A 22,914-nucleotide genomic window follows, 5' to 3' on the forward strand; every position below is an offset into this window, starting at 1 on the left:
GTTCCAACTCCTAGCCCTCGTCATCGTATTCCTCTTGGACTCCTCCTGATCGTAACCTCTTAGACTTCTCAATACGGGGGCGCTCACGTCCATGGTAGGGCGGCGGCGGCCGATCGCCTCGGCGTCGCCTCTGAGCCCTAACCCTAGACGTAGCGAAGACCAACCTTTGACGACGACCCACTTCAGGAGGTGCAACAACATGAAATTGTACTGCACTTCACGGTCTAAACACTAGTGGAAAACTGGGCAATAGGCCCGGTCCATTTGGGCCTTTAGACCCGGTTCCTGAACCGGGACCAACTAGGCGGGACTAAAGGGGGTACCCTTTAGTCCCGGTTCAAAGATAAACCGGGCCTAAAGGCCTCAACACGTGGTGCGACCAGGGAGCTCGCGCTGGAAGGGCTTTGGTCCCGGTTCGTGGTACGAACCGGGCCTATGTTTCTCTGCCGCGGCAGAGAATTGCTATTTCTCTGCCGCGGCACAGATTTGGGCTGTACCAGCGTTTCTCTGCCGCGGCAGAGAAACAGTCTGTTTCCCTTGCCGCGGCAGAGTTTCAGCAATGCATATATATATCATTCAAGAAACCACAAAAAATCGTCATGAATATATATAGACATCGTCAACAGTACACGACATAGTCAACACAGTACACGTAATGCATGCATATTTACAATACAACTTTTCCTGAACGAATATCCTCCGCCGTCACGATCTTCCGATAGTGCTCTCCACCTGGGGTAAGGACCTCGGTAATAAAGAATCCCGCGATTTCCTCTTGAATTGCTTTTATTTGATCCGCTGTTATGAGAGTGTCCCGCAGGCGTGTCATCTATATTTAAAAAAGGAGATCAATATATGAATGGAACTCAATACAATAGATGGTACTAATTAAGATTAATTGTGAAAATTTGTTATCGTACACGAGTGTGGTGTATTTGGGCATCCCCACCCTTGGGACAGGACATGTCACGCATGAAGGTGCAGACGTAGTATCCACATAAGTTATTCCCTTTTTCCTGCCTCATACACTTTACGAAAAAATAGTTCGATCAAACTAATAATCAAGCATCGTATTGAAAGTAAATATCATATATAAAGTTTCACGGACATAGCTATATATATAGTACTACTTACAGGGTAATCTCTAAATGTAAGCTCCGGTTTCCATTCACCCGGAACAGTATTGATGAACCGTTTCCAAGCCCTGCCCAGCAAAAAATAATGAGTAAATGAGTAATTGATTAGTTGATGATATCTTCGAATTAGAGCAGATGAAGATGCCAATACGAAATTGATTGAAACTACCTCTGGAGGATGGCAGCCATGTCCGCCCATTCCGCATATTCTGTACGTTTCGAGTCCATGACGTTTACGACTCCAAGGTGAAGATCAATGATTAGGAGAATAAAATGGAAACTGCACAAGCATAGCTCAATGATTACGAGAATAAAGTGGAAAGTGCACAAGCATAATGTATGTTATATATAACACTCACTTGAAGTTGTAGGGAAAGAATATATCCTCTTTGTCTGCTTGCTTCTCTAAAAACATTACGATGTTGTCCTCTGTGTCCTTGGCGAAGTCTCGAACCGTAACTTCATGAACTGTGTTTGGGTCTATGAACCCCAGCGGTAGGAGCTTGCCTCTTTTGTATTCCAGCTTCTTCATTCTGCATAATTAAATGTATAGCGTACACAAAGAATATAATGAGGATAATTGTTAGTGCAAATGAATGAGCTACAAACTTAATTACACAAATAAATCACTTACAGGCAGTAGCAAGCGATGACAGCTTTGTCGAGGGCGTCTTGATTGAATAACTGAAACAGTTCTTCTAACTCAATGTTTATCTCGTCTTCCCCCCGGAAGTAATGCTCATCTCTAAGATACACCGTGATGTAGGTTTCACATCTTCGACAGGCTTTCAGGTACCAGTCATGCAACCTTCGCATCTGAGTCCCTAGACGCGCGAGCTCGCCAGGTTTGACGAGATCAGATCCGTATCTATACTTGTTTACCACTTGAGCCGTTGGATAGTAATCTTCGTACTCAACTGATGCTCCCTGAGCTCTAGCCGCCCGTTCGATCATCGATGCCGTCTCTGGATCATGATATGGCTCCACGATGAAGTGGGGTGCGGCCTGAATGTCCTGCTGTCCAAGCTGGGCGACTTTTTTTGCTTCTTTCATCGCTCTAGAGGACTGTCCAAGAGAGCGGTCATAATCAGCTCTCAGCTCAGGTCTCTTCATTCTCGTCTCGGCAAAGTGCTTCACTGTCTGCGGTGGAATAAACATCTTCTTCGGCGCAGTTGCAAGAAACGCCTTTTGCTCTTCAGTCTGCTCATGTGGCAACAACTCTGGAGTCTGTTCCCTCATTGGAGTTGATGATCTCTTCGGAGCTGTAGGAGGTGCCGCGGACCGCTTCCTCTTTTGCTTAGGTGGAAGCGGCGGAGTCTCCTGACGAGGAGGAGGAGGCGGCGGAGTATTTTCACGCGGAGGAGACTGGTCATGGATAGGGGAATCATCATCGCGCAGAGGAGAATCATCACGCGGAGGAGACTGCACAGGTGGCGGAGGAGGCGGAGGTGGCCTGCTTGTTGGCTTCTCACCTGGAAACACAATGTTCTCCTTCCGCCATTGCACGGTGGTTCTACGGGCTTCTCCCAGTTCTTTGATTTCCCCATCTTCACCTGCAGGGTGCTCAAGCACCAACCCCTCATACTCTCTCAACACTTCATCCACCATCACAACAGCAAAGTCGTCTTGGACCGGACGGCAATGGTAAGACCTTGTAGGTAAGAGGATGCCGACCGCCGCCTTGAAGGATAGGTTGAAAACTTTAACATGCAGCTCACAAGGACGGCTCTCAGTGAGATCATCCACGGGGGGGTAGCGAGGAGGCTCGACCACCTGGTCATCATCATCATCATTATCCACCTGCTGAGAGGAAGCCACGCTGCTTTTCCGGTGTGGTTGAGATTGCAGCGAGGCGATGGCATTGAGCGGTGCGGGATCTACAGCCTGCCCCCGAGCCATCTGAGATGTAAGTACTTGGGTTACCATGGTTAATTGGGCTTGCATGGTGCTCATACCCTCCTCTAAGTTAGCCAGGCGGTCTGTTTCCCTTGCCTTCCTCCTCTCATGGCTTTTATCAGGAAATCTCTTCCTTTCCGCAGGAAAGCCATACTTCCACGGAACGGAGCCTGCTGTGCCTCGTGTTCGTCCGCCGTGTTCTTTGTTCCCAAGGGCGCGTGTCAGCTCATCGTTCTCTCTTTCGGGCTGGAACAACCCCGCCTCCACGTCCCTATGTGCCTTTTCCAGGGCATCAATGGGAACCTTCAGATGAGCTTTCTTATAGATGCACTTCCCTGTTTCTGGATCCAACGTTCCCCCAATCCCGTAGAACCACTCCTTGCACCGTTCGATCCAACCGTGTGTCCCTAATCTGATCCCTTTACTGGTCAGTTCCGCCTCAGCTGCCTGCCACTTAGGACGGTTAGCCCTGTATCCACCTGGACCCAGAATTTGGTGATATAGCTTCAACGCAGCATTTGCCTTATTTATTTCCGACCTTCTCTTAAATTCTTCTGACTCCGTGCTGTACTTCACGAATTCGTCCCAGTGATTTTTTACCTTCTCACTGTCCGGAGTCTTCTTTAACTTGATAAGGCGGCGCAATCTTTTCTTGTGGCTCTTGAATAGTTCGGCCATCTTCTTCTTGCCAAACTCGCGGAGGGCCTGCTCCATCTTGGCCTTCTCAGCGTCACCCCCCTCTTCGGGTACTATGTTGAAATGTGACATGAGCTTGTTCATAATGCTGTTTTTGGCTACATCATCGATATAAAGACCTTGAGCTTCTTCCTCTGCAGACAGCACTAGTCCCTTCGGCTTGTGCCATTCTCGAACGGTGATCGGGACGTGGTCCCTAACAAGCACTCCGCATTGAGCTATAAATGCCTTTGCACCTTTCTCTGGAGCAATCGGTTTACCATCCTTCTCGATGTGGGTGATGTCGTGCCTAACACCGTCATCCAACTTTTTGGCCGGGCCTCGCTTCCTCGACTTTACAGAAGAAGTGCTCGATCCGGAGGGCTAAAAAAGAAATAGTTCATAGTCAGTACAATTTCATTAGTTAATGCATCTAGTCGATCAACAGCGGCTTAATTAATTTATATACCTCGGTGATAACTACAGTTCGGGAGCCATTATGATGATCTTGTTCCTCACCGGCGCCACTAGGATCTTCTTCCTCAATATCCTCCGCTCCCTCACCGGAGTCATTCAAATAAGTTGCGGTGACATTGTCACCGCCATCATCTGGAATAACGTCGTCGTCGCGATCATCCAGTACCGTTTGCTATGAGTTCCTCCATGAAATTTTCTTGAATTTCATCTCTCTCCATGCTTTCTACAACGACCTGCAAGCTATACATAGGAACCATCATATGATCAAATTAAGGATAATGCAGAAAACTGAAAATGGAGTTACATATGTGTAGTTCTTAACTAAGGATCGATAATATAGTGCTGAAAGCAGATACACGATTACATGCATACATAGATCGGGTTCATGTTTATTTAACCCTAATACATATCAATCACTACTACAACCACTCAACCGCGCAGACCGGGTCCTAGAGGGCGCCGACCGGGTCCTGAGCCGCGCTGGGTGTGCCCCCAAAGCCACGGAACAACAACGGGAGCATAGCTAACATGAGATCCCCGCATAACGCTCCATCCGGTCCTATACATGTTGTCTAACGCGTACATGTAACGGCGAACGTGCTGGTCCTCCGCTTCAATGCGCTGAGCTACCTCCTCCGGCGGGGCCGGCTCCTCTCGAAACGACCGTGGCCCATAAGACCTCCACCAAAGAATATCCAGGTCGACAACGGGACCCGGATTCCGCACCAAGGTGCGCGACCCGGAAGCTAAGACCTCCCAGTGCCACCCCGGCGGAGCCCAGTCCCGGACCTCCCCCATCTGCTCCATCTCCTCGGTGAGAGTCAGACCACGGCCCGCCGGCTGTCGCTGTCGCGGCATCGTAGCTACGAAAACAAATCATATATATATGTACCAACGTTAACATAAATTAAAAAATAACTTTACTACTTTTATGTTAGTGGGCGTCGGCACTATTTAGTCGGCGCCGGCACTACTCTATTTAGTCAGCGCCGGTACTACCGTTTGAGGGGCGCCGGCACTACCATTTGAGGGGCGCCGGCACTACCGTTTGAGGGGCGCCGGCACTACCGTTTGAGGGCGTCGGCACTACCGTTTGAGGGGTGCCGGCACTACCGTTTGAGGGGCGCCGGCACTACCGTTTGAGAGCGCCGGCACTACCGTTTGAGGGGCGCCGGCACTACCGTTTGAGGAGCGCCGGCACTACCGTTTGAGAGCGCCGGCACTACCATTTGAGAGCGCCGGCACTACCCGTTTGAGGGGCGCCGACTATACTAATTAACTATACTCTATATACTAACAATATATACTAACAACTATACTAATTAACAACTATACTAACAAATCATATATAAATTTCACTATTTTCTATATAACATTTTTTTCGAATTAACTATACTAACAATATACTAACAACTATATACTAACAACTATACTAATTAATTAACAACTATACTAACAAATTTGATACATCTAATATATATCTAATATGTCAAATTTGATAAGAAACAAAAATATATAAAAAAAGGGGGTGTGGCCGGGGGGGCTCACCTTTGCCGGCAGCGGAGAGGAGGCGGGCGGCTGTCGAGGAGGAGGCGGCCGAGGAGGAGGCGCGGGGGGGGGGGCGTAGCCGTGGAGGCGGGCGCCGCGGGCGGCGCGGCGTGGCGGCGACGGCGGCGGCCCACGGCCGAACGGCTCGGGCGCGCGCGGGCGGTAGGGCGCCGGTGAGCGCGCGCGGCCGAACGGAGGGCGGCGGCGCGCGCGGGTGGTCGAGCGGCGGCGGCGCACGCGCGTGGAGGGCGGCGGTGCACGGCGGCGGTGAACGGCGGCGGCGCGGCAGGCGGGCGAGACCGAAGCAGCCTGGCGGCGTCGTTGCCTTCGTCTCCGCGGGATTGATCTCCGCGGAGACGAAGGGGCGACAGTTATAGTGCCCCCCCCCTTTGGACCCGGTGCGTTTTACAAACCGGGTCCAAAGACCCCCCTTTGGACCCGGTTTGTAAAACAAACCGGGACTAAAGGTCTTTTTTGCTGCGTTTTCGCTGCGCGCGCAAAAAAGGCCTTTAGTCCCGGTTTGTAATACAAACCGGGTCCAAAGGCCAATTTTTTTAAAAAATTTCATTCCCGCCTTATTTCAAATGAAAAAAAGCCACCGCACCGCCACCGCCTGGCCACCACCGTCACCGCCGTGTAGTGGCCACTGTCGCCACCGCCACCGCCTGCCCACCACCGCCACCGCCGTGTACTGGCCACCGTCGGCACCGCCGTGTACTGCCCACCACCGCCACCGCCACCGCCGTGCCACCACCGTCACCGCCATGTACGGGCCACCGCCGTGTACTGCCCACCACCGCCACCGCCACACGTGTCCCTTCCCCGTGCCACGTGTCGCCGCCGCTTCCACGTGCCTCGCCCCGCCGCCACCGCCATGTACGGGCCACCGCCGTGTACTGCCCACCACCGCCACCGCCGTGTACTGGCCACCGTCGGCACCGCCGTGTACTGCCCACCACCGCCACCGCCACCGCCTGGCCACCACCGTCACCGCCGTGTAGTGGCCACTGTCGCCACCGCCACCGCCTGCCCACCACCGCCACCGCCGTGTACTGGCCACCGTCGGCACCGCCGTGTACTGCCCACCACCGCCACCGCCACCGCCTGGCCACCACCGTCACCGCCATGTACGGGCCACCGCCGTGTACTGCCCACCACCGCCACCGCCACACGTGTCCCTTCCCCGTGCCACGTGTCGCCGCCGCTTCCACGTGCCTCGCCCCGCCGCCCCCGCCATGTACGGGCCACCGCCATGTACTGCCCACCACCGCACCGCCGTGTACTGGCCACCGTCGGCACCGCCGTGTACTGCCCACGACCGCCACCGCCACCGCCTGGCCAGCACCGTCACCGCCATGTACGGGCCACCGCCGTGTACTGCCCACCACCGCCACCGCCACACGTGTCCCTTCCCCGTGCCACGTGTTGCCGCCGCTTCCACGTGCCTCGCCCCGCCGCCACCGCCGTGCGACGTGTAGATCCCGCTTCCACGTACCACGCCCCGCCGCTTCCCCGCGCCACCTGTCGCCGCCGCTTCCACGTGCCACGCCCCGCCGCTTCCCCGCGCCACCTGTCGCCAAACTTGCCGCGTCGCTGTGCTATAAAGCGCCGCGTGCGCGCGGAACCACACGTCGCCGTCGCCTCCGTTCATTCGTCGCCGGGATGCCGCCGCGCCGTCGCGGCTCGTCCGGTTTCCGTGGCGTCCGAGCGCGGCCGAACGGTAGGTTCTACGCCGAGATGCGTGCCGGTGGCTTCCAGCTCACCCTCGGCACGTACAACACCCCGGAGCTGGCGGCGCGCGCTTACGACGCGGCCGCATGGCGATTTCGGCGGCCACGGTGCGACATGAACTTCCCAGACGTCGAATCGCTAGAGGAGGCGGAGTTCCTCGCCGACGCCGTGCCTCGTCGACGACGAGGACCGTCGCCGCCACCGCCAGGTGCAGCGCCGGATCGCAATCGCTGAGCACGACGAGGAGTTGATGCGCCAGTGGAGGGCGCAGTTCCCCAACGACGTCGACAACACCGCCGCGTTCTTCGCTGACCTCCGGGCACAACGCAGGTCCAACAGGCCCCATCGTCGGGCTGTCGCCGTGTTCGAGCTCGATAACCCGAATACAACTTGGGCCGACAACGACCCTCGGTGGGACGACATTTGGACCGAGACAACCTCCGACGACGAGTAGATCGACTAGACTAGTTGTTTATCTATTTTATTGTATTTTCAATAAAGTCGTTGTGGCAGACGCTGATGATGAGAAAAGTTTCCCGCCAGATTACATGTGGAATTAAAGTACAGAACTCAACTGAAAATTAATTAAGATACATGGCCAGATAGTACTCGTGCCTAGCCCTATAGTACTCGTGCCTAGCTCAACTGAAAATTAATTAAGATACATGGCCAGATTCGACTGTTCGAGTCATTCAGTCATACTCGTGCCTAGCCCTATAGTACTCGCCACTGTAGTCGTCGTAGTCACCGTCATCATCGTCGCTGGCATCGGGGTCGCGGTAGTCAAACCTCGGCGGGAGAGCACGCGTGGGCTGGGACTGAGGGTAGCGCAGGCGGGGGCCACGGTGGGCCATGACGCCCTGGAGAGTTCGGTCGCGCCACCACAGCCGACGGCCGGCCTCGTTGAAGTTCGAAGGAGGCGGGCCGCCCTCCTCGTGCCTGGCGAGCGCCCTCTCACGCCGATTGATGAAGAAGCTCTCCCAAGTCGGGCTGTAGTCAGGATGCCACTGGGGATTCCTCCGCTGCTCTGGCGTGAGCTCGAAGTAGTAGTGGTTCGTGATGGCCATCTCGCGCGCCACACCTAGAGGGACAGGAGGGACCGGTACCCCTCCGACGCTCAGCAACCAGCCGGTAGGGACGCGGTAGCCCGGCGGGCAGGGGTAGTTCGACGCGCAAAGCGCCTCCGCCTCCCGGAGGGTTAGAGATACGATGGAAGCCATGTGACCTGGTGATGAGGTTTGCAGATATGAGGTCTAGATGTGATATGTAAATGGAGGCCAAGCCAACATATATATAGTGAAAAAATGGCGGGAGGACGGAGGCGGGAAGCAGTGGAAAGCGCGGGAAGAAAAATAGGCGGGAACGCAGTGGCGCCAAAAACTGTCGGTGGGATAAGGACGTGTGGGTAACCTTTAGTCCCGGCTGGTGGGTACAACCGGGACTAAAGATCCTTTTTTGTGTCATCTAACAAAACTGTCGGTGGGATAAGGACGTGTGGGTAACCTTTAGTCCCGGCTGGTGGGTACAACCGGGACTAAAGATGTCGGCAGGATAAGAACGCATGGGTGGACGCACTGCTCGATGAGATAAAGCATGTAGCACACGACGCCCTGTCGAAGGAACAAGACAAAGTAGAAGAGGTGCCGTGCCTATAAAAGGAGCATCGATACGCCTTGCCAAGCCCCTGAACGACTACATCTCATCTAACAGTGTTGGGGAAAGGGTTGGGAAATCTCCCGTGGCGCATCTCCACTTTTAATATCTTACATACAGTTACATGATTACACAAAAATAAATGGGAAATTGATTGCCATGTTGAGATACTCATTTGTGCCATGAACATTCTTCAATTAACTTGATGATGGAGCATCTTCATCATTTAATTAATCTTCTTCGGCCGTAACCATGGAGCATCTTCATCATTTAACTTGATGCTTGGATCAATGTTCAATATGAAGGGTTGAATTTCATCAAACTGATTATAATCTTCTGACATGTCTGTCTTGTCCTCCACTCCCACGATGTTTCTTTTTCCAGAAAGAACTATGTGGCGCTTTGGCTCATCGTTTGATGTATTTGTTTCCTTATGTTTCCTTTTTCTTAGTTTGGTAGACATATCCTTCACATAGAAAACCTGGGCCACATCCTTGGCTAGGACGAATGGTTCGTCTCTATACCCAAGATTGTTGAGATCCACTGTTGTCATTCCATACAACTTGTCTACCTGAACCCCGCCTCCTGTTTTGTTGACCCATTTGCACCTAAACAAAGGGACCTTAAAAGAAGGTCCATACTCAAGTTCCCATATATCCTCTATGTAACCATAATATGTGTCATTTGGGCCTTCATTCATTATTGCATCAAAGCGGACACCACTGTTTTGGTTGGTGCTCTTTTTATCTTGGGCGATCATGTAAAATGTATTCTCATTTATCTCGTACCCTTGGAAAGTCACTACAGTCGAAGATGGTGTCTGGGCCAGCAAGTACAACTGATCTTCAATATGTTTGTTATTCAGGAGATGTTTTTGCAACCAACCGCCGAAAGTCGACATGTGTTCACGTCTAATCCAATCGTTCGACTGCCCCGGGTTCTGGGAGCGTAGAAAGTTCTTGTGGTCACCGATATACGGAGCCACCAAGGTGGAACTTTGTAGGACTGTGTAGTGTGCTTGAGTCAAAGAAATCCCGTCCCTACATATCATTGATTTCCTTCCTAGCGTGCCTTTTCCACTTAGTCTCCCTTCATGCCGCGATTCAGGAACACCAATCGGCTTAAGGTCAGGAATAAAGTCAACACAGAATTCAATGACCTCCTCTGTTCCATAGCCCTTGGAGATGCTTCCTTCCGGCCTAGCACGGTTATGAACATATTTCTTCAAGACTCCCATGAACCTCTCGAAGGGGAACATATTGTGTAGAAACACAGGACCGAGAATGGAAATCTCATCGACCAGGTGAACGAGGAGATGTGTCATAATATTGAAGAAGGATGGTGGGAACACCAGCTCAAAACTAACGAGACATTGGACCACATCATTCTGCAACCTCGGTAGAATTTCTGGATTTATTACCTTCTGAGAAATTGCATTGAGGAATGCACATAGCTTCACAATGGGCAGTCGAACATTTTCCGGTAGAAGCCCCCTCAATGCAATCGGAAGCAACTGTGTCATTATCACGTGACAGTCATGAGACTTCAAGTTCTGGAATGTTTTCTTCTCCATATTTATTATTCCCTTTATATTGGAGGAGAAGCCAGACGGGACCTTGATACTGCTAAGACATTCAAAAAATATTTCCTTCTCCGCTTTTTGTAAGAGCGTAGCTGGATAAATGACGTCCTTTAACTCTCTCATGCAGCTTTTTGGGGTCTTTCCAACGTTGCTGGTCCTCCCGTGCTTCTGGTGTATCTTTTGTCTTCCCGTACACACCCAGAAAGCCTAGCAGGTTCACGCAAAGATTCTTCGTCACGTGCATCACATCGATTGAAGAGCGGACCTCTAAGACTTCCCAATAGGGTAGATCCCAAAATATAGATTTCTTCTTCCACATGGGCGCGTGTCCGGCATCGTCATTCGGAACAGACCGTCCGCCAGACCCTTTCCAAATATTACATCTAGATCCTTGACCATACCAAATATATCAACACCATCACGATGGGGAGGCTTCCTCCGGTGATCAGCCTCACCGTTGTAATGCTTGCCTTTCTTTCTTACGGGATGGGTAAGCCTAAGAAATCGACGATGCCCCAGGTACACGACCTTCTGACCTTTTTCCAAATAATCACCTTCGAGCTCATGTAAACAGTGTGTGCATGCATTGTATCCCTTGTTTGACTGTCCTGAAATGTTACCAAGAGCAGGCCAGTCATTGATGGTTACGAAAGCATCGCTCTTAGGTCAAATTCCTCCTGCTTGTGCTCGTCCCACACACGTACACCTGCTAGGGACCACAGCTGTAGAAGTTCTTCGACTAATGGCTTCGGTACACATCAATGTCGTTCCCGGGTTGCTTCGGGCCTTGTATGAGCACCGGCATCATAATGAACTTCCGCTTCATGCACAACCAAGGAGGAAGGTTATATATACAAAGAGTCACAGGCCAGGTGCTATGGCTGCGCAGCTCTGCTCTCCAAAAGGATTCATGCCATCTGTCGAGACCAAACCGTAAGTTCCTTGCATCCTGTGCAAAGTTTGGGAACTCTCTATCGATTTTCTCCACTGGGAGCCATCAGCAGGGTGCCTCAACATCACGTCTTTCTTACGGTCTTCTTTGTGCCATCGCAACAACCTAGCATGCTCTTTATTTCTGAACAAGCGTTTCAGCCGTGGTATTATAGGAGCATACCACATAACCTTGGCAGGAACCCTCTTCCTGGGGCGCTCGCCCTCAACATCACCAGGGTCATCTCGTCTGATCTTATACCGCAATGCAGTGCACACCGGACATGCATCCAAATTCTCGTACTCATCGCGGTAGAGGATGCAGTCATTAATGCATGCATGTATCTTTTGCACATCTAATCCTAGAGGGCAGACAATCTTCTTCGCTTCGTACGTACTGGCGGGCAATTCGTTACCCCTTGGAAGCTTCCTCTTAATTATTGTCAGCAACTTTCCAAATCCTGAGTCAGTGACACCGTTCTCTGCCTTCCATTGCAACAATTCCAGTGTGCTGCCTAGCTTTTTATGGCCATCTTCGCAAGTTGGGTATAACAATTTGTTGTGATCTTCTATCATCTTGTCGAAGGCCAACCTTTCCTTTTCAGTTTCACATTCTCTCCTTGCATCAGCAATGGCCCGGCCAAGATCATCATCAGCAGGCTCATCTGGTGCCTCTTGATCTTCTACTTCATTGTCTTCATTGCCTTCTGCAGTATCATCGTATTCAGGGAAATTGGGATAACCGTCATCATCCTCTTCCTCTTCGTCATTGTCTTCCATCATAACCCCTCTTTCTCCGTGCTTGGTCCAACAATAGTAACTGGGCATGAAACCGGATCGCAGAAGGTGGCTGTGAATGAGACTCGAGCGAGCGTAATTTACGGTATTCTTGCAGTCCACACATGGACAATACATGAAGCCACCATGTTTGTTTGCCTCCGCCACGGCCATAAAATTATCCAGGCCCGCAGTGAACTCGTCAAACCGTCGATCAATGTACATCCATTGCCGATTCATCTGCATGATATAATTAAGCTGATCAAAACCATTACAGAACATCACGATGTATATATACACATGCATTTTATCAATTGCAGATGAAAAGGATAAAGTTGTTAACCTCGATGAAGAAGAAAAAAGCAAGTTAAGTGTGGCTTGATTTGTGTAAACTCAAGTGGCAAATCCTCTTAAGCATTTCATCAAACACCTCTTGTGCATGTGAAGAAGAGAGGAGAGCAATACACCCTCTTGTGAAGATAGTGAAAAAATGGCTAAGTGTGGCTCACACTTGGGCAGGGGCAAGGTTATATAGCCAGAGGGGGCCTTTGGACCCGGTTTGTCATACAAACCGGGACTAAAGGGTTCCCCAGGCTGACACGGCCTGCCGCGCCCTGCGGGTGGACCCTTTGGTCCCGGTTTGTATGACAAACCGGGTCCAAAGGCCGCTACAGGACAGGCGCCAGCGGGTGGGGTCGTCCTGGGCAGAAACGAACCGGGTCCAATGGGGGCATTGGACCCGGTTTGGTTCAGCAGTGGGTCATTTGCTTGGGTCCAAAGGCCTCTTCTCCACTAGTGAAACAAGTGTGCCGTAATCTGTAAAAAGACAAAAGTTTAGTACCAATCAACAATCATACTAATGCGGACTGGACAGAGACGATGCTGGAGCAGTAGAGCTGAAACCACTAGCTTCACTAGTTTAATTGTAGTTTAAAGACAAGTACAACTCAGTTTAGTAAAAAAGTGCAATAAATGAGACATAGCAAATCCGCATAAAATAAGCATAACTTCCATAAGCCAAAAAACAATAGACAAAACAGTTCCTCACAACATCTCCACCGGCAACCTCCAAATAGGCGCCGATAGGAGCGCCGACACCTGGGACGCCGGCACAACATCCTCCATTGGGGGAGCAGCTCCCACATCGGCGCCCCCAAAACAGCGGCCCTAATAGAAAATTTCAATTTGAAAACTGAAACACAAGCATAGAAATTCAAAATAGTTTACGAATATGAAGTTTAGGCCAAGACACTGAAGGAGATATGCCCTAGAGGCAATAATAAAGTGGTTATTATTTATATCTTTATGTTTATGATAAATGTTTATATATCATGCTAGAATTGTATTAACCGAAACATTAGTACATGTGTGATATGTAGACAAACAAGAAGTCCCTAGTATGCCTCTTAAACTAGCTTGTTGATTAATGGATGATTAGTTTCATAATCATGAACATTGGATGTTATTAATAACAAGGTTATGTCATTGTGTGAATGATATAATGGATACACCTAATTAAGCGTAGCATAAGATCTCGTCATTAAGTTATTTGCTATAAGCTTTCGATACATAGTTACCTAGTCCTTATGACCATGAGATCATGTAAATCACTTATACCGGAAAGGTACTTTGATTACACCAAACACCACTACGTAAATGGGTGGCTATAAAGGTGGGATTAAGTATCCAGAAAGTATGAGTTGAGGCATATGGATCAACAGTGGGATTTGTCCATCCCGATGACGGATAGATATACTCTGGGCCCTCTCGGTGGAATGTCGTCTAATGTCTTGCAAGCATATGAAAGAGTTCATAAGAGACCACATACCACGGTACGAGTAAAGAGTACTTGTCAGGAGACGAGGTTGAACAAGGTATAGAGTGATACCGAAGATCAAACCTCGGACAAGTAAAATATCGTGAGACAAAGGGAATTGGTAATTTATGTGAATGGTTCATTCGATCACTAAAGTCATCGTTGAATATGTGGGAGCCATTATGGATCTCCAGATCCCGCTATTGGTTATTGGTCGGAGTGAGTACTCAACCATGTCCGCATAGTTCTCGAACCGTAGGGTGACACACTTAAAGTTGGATGTTGAAATGGTAGTTCTTGAATATGGAATGGAGTTGGAATATTTGTTCGGAGTCCCGGATGAGATCCCGGACATCACGAGGAGTTCCGGAATGGTCCGGAGAATAAGATTCATATATAGGATGTCATTTTATGTGAATAAAATGTCGCGGAAGGTTCTATGGAAAGTTCTAGAAGGTTCTAGAAAAGTCCGGAAGAAACCACCAAGGAAGGTGGAGTCCACAAGGGACTCCACCTCCATGGCCGGCCAGCCCTAGTGGGGGTGGAGTCCCAAGTGGACTCCACCATAGGGGGCCGGCCACCCCCACATGGGAGGTGGGAATCCCACCTTTGGGTGGGAGTCCTAGTTGGGCTAGGTTTGCCCCCTCCTATGGAAGGTTTTGGTTTCGGGTCTTATTCGAAGACTTGGACACCAACACTTGGGATCCACCTATATAATGAGGGGCCAAGGGAGGGGGCCGGCCACCCCCAAGACCATAGCTTGGCCGCCCCCCTTGAGTGGCCGGCCACCCCCTCCCAAACCCTAGCTTTGCTCCTCCACTCCATATTGCCCGCATAGCTTAGCGAAGCTCCGCCGGACTTCTACACCGCCACCGACACCACGCCGTCGTGCTGTCGGATTCAAGAGGAGCTACTACTTCCGCTGCCCGCTGGAACGGGAGGTGGACGTCGTCTTCATCAACAACCGAACGTGTGACCGAGTACGGAGGTGCTGCCCGTTCGTGGCGCCGGAACCGATCGTGATCAAGATCTTCTACGCGCTTTTGCAAGCGGCAAGTGATCGTCTACCGCAGCAACAAGAGCCTCATCTTGTAGGCTTTGGAATCTCTTCAAGGGTGAGACTCGATACCCCCTCGTTGCTACCGTCTTCTAGATTGCATCTTGGCTTGGATTGCGTGTTCGCGGTAGGAAATTTTTTTTTTTCTACGCAACGTTATCCTACAGTGGTATCAGAGCCGTGTCTATGCATAGATGGTTGCACGAGTAGAACACAATGGTTTGTGGGCGTTGATGCTCTTGTTATCTTTAGTTTGAGTACTTTGCATCTTTATGGCATAGTGGGATGAAGCGGCTCGGACTAACTTTACATGACCGCGTTCATGAGACTTGTTCCTCGTTCGACATGCAACTTGTATTGCATAAGAGGCTTTGCGGGTGTCTGTCTCTCCTACTATAGTAAAGATTCAATTTACTCTTCTATTGACAACATTAGTATCAACGTTGTGGTTCATGTTCGTAGGTAGATTAGATCTATATCGAAAACCCTAAACCACGTAAAATATGCAAACCAAATTAGAGAGCGTCTAACTTGTTTTTGCAGGGTTTGGTGATGTGATATGGCCATAATGTGATGATGAATATGTATGAGATGATCATTATTGTATTGTGGCAACCGGCAGGAGCCTTATGGTTGTCTTTAAATTTCATGTTGAGTAGTATTTCAAAGTAGTTGTAATAGTTGCTACATGGAGGACAATCATGAAGACGGTGCCATTGGCCTTGGTGCTTCGCCGACGATGATGGAGATCATGCCCGAAGATGATGGAGATCATGTCCGTGCTTTGGAGATGAAGATCAAAGGCGCAAAGACAAAAGGGCCATATCATATCACATATGAACTGCATGTGATGTTAATCCTTTTATGCATCTTATTTTGCTTAGATCGCGACGGTAGCATTATAAGATGATCCCTCACTAAAATCTCAAGATAATAAAGTGTTCATCCTTAGTAGCACCGTTATCAAGTCTTATCGTTTCGAAGCATCTCGTGATGATCGGATGTGATAGATTCGATAAGTACATACAACGGGTGCAAGACAGTTTTGCACATGCGGATACTAAGGTGGCCTTGACGAGCCTAGCATGTACAGACATGGTCTCGGAACACGTGATACCGAAAGGTAGAGCATGAATCATATGGTTGATATGATGAACACTTTGAATGTTCGCCATTGAAATCACACCTTTTCTCGTGATGATCGGGTTTAGGTGCGGTGGATTTGGTTCGTGTGATCACTAAGACAATGCGAGGGATATTGTTTTGAGTGGGAGTTCACTTAGGTTTTTAATTATGTTGAATTAAAATTTGAACTCAATATGTCATAAACTTAGTCTAAACTATTGCAAATATATGTTGTAGAGATGGCGTCCCCAATCAATTTTAATCAGTTCCTAGAGAAAGAGAAACTTAAGAGCAACGGTAGCAACTTCACCGACTGGTTCCGTCATGTGAGGATCTTCCTCTCTGGCGGAAATCTGCAATTTGTGCTTGATGCACCGCTAGGTGACCCTCCTGCAGAAGATGAATCCGATGAAGTAAAAGCTATTTACGCGACTCGGAAAACTCGGTACTCTCAAGTTCAGTGTGCCATCCTGTGCAGTCTGGAATCCGATCTTCAAAAACGTTTTGAGCACCATGATCCTCATGAGTTGATGAATGAGCTGAAAGCTATATTCGAGACTCATGCGGCCATGGAATGCTATGAAGCATCGAAACATTTCTTCAGCTGTATGATGGAAGAAGGCAGCTCCGTTAGTGAGCACATGCTCGCCATGACCGGGCATGCGAAGAAACTCAGTGACTTGGGAATAGTGATTCCTAATAGACTGGGGATTAATCGTGTCCTTCAATCACTGCCACCAAGTTACAAGAACTTTGTGATAAACTACAATATGCAGAACATGAACAAGGAGTTACCTGAACTCTTTGGCATGCTAAAAGCTGCTGAGATTGAGATCAAGAAAGAGCACCAAGTGTTGATGGTCAACAAGACCACCAGTTTCAAGAAACAGGGCAAGTCTAAGGGAAAATTCAAGAAGGGTGGCAAGAAAGCTGCCACGCCTCCTATGAAACCTAAGAACGGCCCTAAGCCTGATGCTGAGTGCTATTACTGCAAGGAGAAGGGACACTGGAAGCGTAATTGCTCCAAGTATTTGGCAGATCTGAAGAGCGGCCTTGTCAAGAAGAAGAAAGAAGGTATATCTGATATACATGTTATAGATGTTTATCTCACTAGTTCTCGTTCTAGTACCTGGGTATTTGATACTGGTTCGGTTGCTCATATTTGTAACTCGAAACAGGAACTAAAGAATAAACGACAACTGCTGAAAGATGAAGTGACGATGCGCGTTGGAAATGGATCCAAGGTCAATGTGATCGCAGTCGGCACACTTCCTCTACATCTACCTTCGGGATTAGTTTTAAGCCTAAATAATTGCTATTATGTACCTGCGTTGAGCATGAACATTATATCTGGATCTTGTTTAATGCAAGACGGTTATTCATTCAAGTCTGAGAATAATGGTTGTTCTATTTTTATGAATAATATCTTTTATGGTCGAGCACCACAAAAGAATGGCTTATTTCTGTTAGATCTCGATAGTAGTGATACGCACATACATAACATTGATGCTAAGCGAATTAAACTTAATGATAATTCTACTTATATGTGGCACTGTCGTCTTGGTCATATTGGAGTGAAACGCATGAAGAAACTCCATACTGATGGATTACTTGAATCACTTGACTTTGAGTCACTTGATAGATGCGAAGCATGTCTAATGGGAAAAATGACAAAGACTCCATTTTCTGGTATGATGGAGCGAGCTACTGACTTATTAGAAATCATACATACCGATGTATGTGGACCAATGAGCGTAGCATCGCGCGGTGGTTATCGTTATGTTCTAACCTTCACAGATGATCTGAGTAGATATGGGTATATCTATTTCATGAAACATAAATCCGAAACTTTCGAGAAGTTTAAGGAATTTCAAAGTGAAGTAGAAAATCAACGTAACAAGAAGATCAAATTTCTACGATCTGATCGTGGAGGTGAATATCTGAGTTATGAGTTTGGCATGCATTTAAAGAAATGCGGAATACTTTCACAATTGACACCGCCGGGAACACCTCAATGAAACGGTGTGTCCGAACGTCGTAATCGAACTCTCTTAGATATGGTTCGTAGTATGATGTCTCTTACTGATTTGCCGTTATCATTTTGGAGTTATGCATTAGAGACAGCCGCATTCACTTTAAATTGAGCACCATCAAAATCCGTAGAAACGACACCGTATGAATTATGGTTTAATAAGAAACCTAAGCTGTCGTTCCTGAAAGTTTGGGGTTGCGAAGCCTATGTAAAGAAGTTACAACCGGACAAGCTAGAACCCAAAGCGGAGAAATGCGTCTTCATAGGATACCCTAAGGAAACTATAGGGTACACTTTCTATCACAGATCCGAAGGCAAAATCTTTGTTGCTAAGAACGGAACCTTTCTTGAGAAAGAATTTCTCACTAAAGAAGTGACTGGAAGAAAAGTAGAACTCGATGAGATTGATGAATCTATACTCGTTGATCAGAGTAGCGCAGTACCGGAAGTTGTACTGCATCGCCTACACCGGCAACGAGAGGAAGCTAATGATAATGATCATGAAACTTCGAACGAGGAAACTACTGAACTTCGCAGATCGACAAGGGAACGTGCCACTCCTGATTGGTATGATCCTTGTCTAAATGTCATGATTGTAGATAACAATGATGAGGACCCTGCGACGTATGAAGAAGCGATGATGAGCCCAGATTCCAACAAATGGCAAGAGGCCATGAAATCCGAAATGGGATCCATGTATGATAACAAAGTATGGACTTTAGTAGATTTACCTGATAGCCGAAAGGCTGTCGAGAATAAATGGATCTTCAAGAGAAAAACAGATGCTGATGGTAATATTACTGTCTATAAAGCTCGACTTGTCGCAAAGGGTTTCCGACAAATTCAAGGAGTTGACTACGATGAGACTTTCTCACCTGTAGCGAAGCTAAAATCTGTGAGGATTTTGTTAGCAATAGCTGCATTTTTCGATTATGAGATTTGGCAGATGGATGTCAAAACGGCGTTCCTTAATGGAGACATTGAGGAAGAGTTGTATATGGTACAACCCAAAGGTTTTGTCGATCCTAAAAATGCTGACAAAGTATGCAAACTTCAGCGTTCAATCTATGGACTGAAGCAAGCATCAAGAAGTTGGAACCGACGCTTTGATAAGGTGATCAAAGACTTCGGGTTTATACAGTGTCATGGAGAGGCCTGTATTTACAAGAAAGTGAGTGGGAGCTCTGTAGCATTCCTGATATTATATGTAGATGACATATTATTGATTGGGAATGATATAGAACTATTAAGCAGTGTTAAAGGTTATTTGAATAATAGTTTTTCAATGAAAGACCTTGGTGAAGCATCATATATATTAGGCATCAAGATTTATAGAGATAGATCAAGACGCCTAATAGGGCTATCACAGAGTACATATCTGGACAAGATTCTAAAGAAGTTTAGAATGGACGAAAGTAAGAAAGGGTTCTTACCTATGTTACCAGGCAAGGTATTGAGTAAAACTCAAGGACCGGCTACGGCAGAAGAAAGAGAAAGGATGAGTAACATCCCCTATGCCTCGGCAGTAGGATCTATCATGTATGCCATGCTATGTACTAGACCAGATATAGCACATGCTGTTAGTTTGACTAGCAGATATCAAAGTGATCCAGGAATGGAACACTGGACAGCGGTCAAGAATATCCTGAAGTACTTGAAAAGAACTAAGGATATGTTTCTTTGTTATGGAGGTGACCAAGAGCTCGTTGTAAACGGTTACACCGATGCAAGTTGGAACACGATCCCGATGACTCTAAGTCACAATCTGGGTACGTGTTTATATTGAATGGTGCTGCGATAAGCTTGGCAATCTCGAAGCAGTGCACGGTGGCGAAGTCTTCAACAGAATCGGAGTACATAGCGGCTTCAGAGGTTTCATCAGAAGCGGTATGGATGAAGAGGTTCATTGTAGAGCTCGGTGTGGTTCCTAGTGCATTGGACCCATTAATCATTTACTGTGATAACATGGGTGCCATCGCCAATGCACAAGAGCCAAGGTCACACAAGAGGCTGAAGCATATCAAGCTGCGTTATCACTCGATTCGCGAGTACATCGAAGATGGAGAAGTAAAGATTTGCAAAGTACACACTGATCTGAATGTAGCAGATCCGTTGACTAAAGCTCTCCCTAGGGCAAAGCATGACCAACACCAGAATGCCATGGGTGTTAGGTATATTACAATGTAATCTAGATTATTGACTCTAGTGCAAGTGGGAGACTGAAGGAGATATGCCCTAGAGGCAATAATAAAGTGGTTATTATTTATATCTTTATGTTTATGATAAATGTTTATATATCATGCTAGAATTGTATTAACCGAAACATTAGTACATGTGTGATATGTAGACAAACAAGAAGTCCCTAGTATGCCTCTTAAACTAGCTTGTTGATTAATGGATGATTAGTTTCATAATCATGAACATTGGATGTTATTAATAACAAGGTTATGTCATTGTGTGAATGATATAATGGATACACCTAATTAAGCGTAGCATAAGATCTCGTCATTAAGTTATTTGCTATAAGCTTTCGATACATAGTTACCTAGTCCTTATGACCATGAGATCATGTAAATCACTTATACCGGAAAGGTACTTTGATTACACCAAACACCACTGCGTAAATGGGTGGCTATAAAGGTGGGATTAAGTATCCGGAAAGTATGAGTTGAGGCATATGGATCAACAGTGGGATTTGTCCATCCCGATGACGGATAGATATACTCTGGGCCCTCTCGGTGGAATGTCGTCTAATGTCTTGCAAGCATATGAAAAAGTTCATAAGAGACCACATACCACGGTACGAGTAAAGAGTGCTTGTCAGGAGACGAGGTTGAACAAGGTATAGAGTGATACCGAAGATCAAACCTCGGACAAGTAAAATATCGTGAGACAAAGGGAATTGGTAATTTATGTGAATGGTTCATTCGATCACTAAAGTCATCGTTGAATATGTGGGAGCCATTATGGATCTCCAGATCCCGCTATTGGTTATTGGTCGGAGTGAGTACTCAACCATGTCCGCATAGTTCTCGAACCGTAGGGTGACACACTTAAAGTTAGATGTTGAAATGGTAGTTCTTGAATATGGAATGGAGTTGGAATATTTGTTCGGAGTCCCGGATGAGATCCCGGACATCACGAGGAGTTCCGGAATGGTCCGGAGAATAAGATTCATATATAGGATGTCATTTTATGTGAATAAAATGTCGCGGAAGGTTCTATGGAAAGTTCTAGAAGGTTCTAGAAAAGTCCGGAAGAAACCACCAAGGAAGGTGGAGTCCACAAGGGACTCCACCTCCATGGCCGGCCAGCCCTAGTGGGGGTGGAGTCCCAAGTGGACTCCACCATAGGGGGCCGGCCACCCCCCACATGGGAGGTGGGAATCCCACCTTTGGGTGGGAGTCCTAGTTGGGCTAGGTTTGCCCCCTCCTATGGAAGGTTTTGGTTTCGGGTCTTATTCGAAGACTTGGACACCAACACTTGGGATCCACCTATATAATGAGGGGCCAAGGGAGGGGGCCGGCCACCCCCAAGACCATAGCTTGGCCGCCCCCCTTGAGTGGCCGGCCACCCCCTCCCAAACCCTAGCTTTGCTCCTCCACTCCATATTGCCCGCATAGCTTAGCGAAGCTCCGCCGGACTTCTACACCGCCACCGACACCACGCCATCGTGCTGTCGGATTCAAGAGGAGCTACTACTTCCGCTGCCCGCTGGAACGGGGAGGTGGACGTCGTCTTCATCAACAACCGAACGTGTGACCGAGTACGGAGGTGCTGCCCGTTCGTGGCGCCGGAACCGATCGTGATCAAGATCTTCTACGCGCTTTTGCAAGCGGCAAGTGATCGTCTACCGCAGCAACAAGAGCCTCATCTTGTAGGCTTTGGAATCTCTTCAAGGGTGAGACTCGATACCCCCTCGTTGCTACCGTCTTCTAGATTGCATCTTGGCTTGGATTGCGTGTTCGCGGTAGGAAAATTTTTGTTTTCTATGCAACGTTATCCTACAGACACGGCCACCAAATTCAAATAGGTTTTGGAATAAGAGGTTTGGGCCAACACATGGCCACCAGATCGCCGTCTCCGGCGCAAAAAAAGGGCTTCCAAGCCAGATGATCACATGATGGAGGTCACGGACGGCTCAACCTTGACGACTTCCTCATCGGCGGCCGGCGGAAGCTCCGTCGCTACAACAGGATCCACGGTCGGTGCCGGGGTAGACATGAACGCGGGCGGTGCATGGGGAGACGCCGACCCATCTCGCGCCGCCATCACCTCTTGGCCGATGCGCTCGTGGTACATCTCGTGGCACGCCCGCGCCAACGGGTCCATCTTGTCCATGTCGGCCATTAAGATCTTCGATTCTTGTGACATTTTGGTCAACGATAGCTGTGTCGCTTCGTTGGTGGCCTTCATGGTAGCGGCGTGGGCTTCCAGCTTCGCCGCCTCCACCTTCTCCCTCTCCAACGCGATCTTCAT

At 48.4% G+C, this 22,914-nt stretch overlaps 1 protein-coding gene across 1 annotated transcript; it reads right to left on the reverse strand.

The window, feature by feature from the left end:
• Nucleotides 1-624: 624 nt before the first annotated feature.
• LOC127309644 (uncharacterized) lies at nucleotides 625-22,914 on the reverse strand. The gene is made up of 6 exons (XM_071822122.1): nucleotides 22,556-22,914; nucleotides 1,496-1,669; nucleotides 1,306-1,416; nucleotides 1,135-1,204; nucleotides 921-1,028; nucleotides 625-829 (listed from the first exon to the last, which is right to left on the reverse strand). The coding sequence occupies exons 1-6, from the start codon at nucleotides 22,912-22,914 to the stop codon at nucleotides 668-670; spliced, it is 984 nt and encodes a 327-aa protein (XP_071678223.1). The 3' UTR covers nucleotides 625-667.

This window comes from Lolium perenne, chromosome 6 (genome assembly GCF_019359855.2).
Source record: "Lolium perenne isolate Kyuss_39 chromosome 6, Kyuss_2.0, whole genome shotgun sequence".
Classification (NCBI taxonomy): domain Eukaryota; kingdom Viridiplantae; phylum Streptophyta; class Magnoliopsida; order Poales; family Poaceae; genus Lolium; species Lolium perenne.

Excerpts from the sequence above, each read along its gene's own strand:
- LOC127309644 (XM_071822122.1), bottom strand. The coding sequence starts at position 22,914 with ATGAAGATCGCGTTGGAGAGGGAGAAGGTGGAGGCGGCGAAGCTGGAA. Across the intron at positions 1,417-1,495 it reads TTCTTTCCCTACAACTTCAA|TTTCCATTTTATTCTCCTAA; the intron begins GTGAGTGTTATA and ends ATGCTTGTGCAG. Across the intron at positions 1,029-1,134 it reads TTACATTTAGAGATTACCCT|TGTATGAGGCAGGAAAAAGG; the intron begins GTAAGTAGTACT and ends TTTTTCGTAAAG.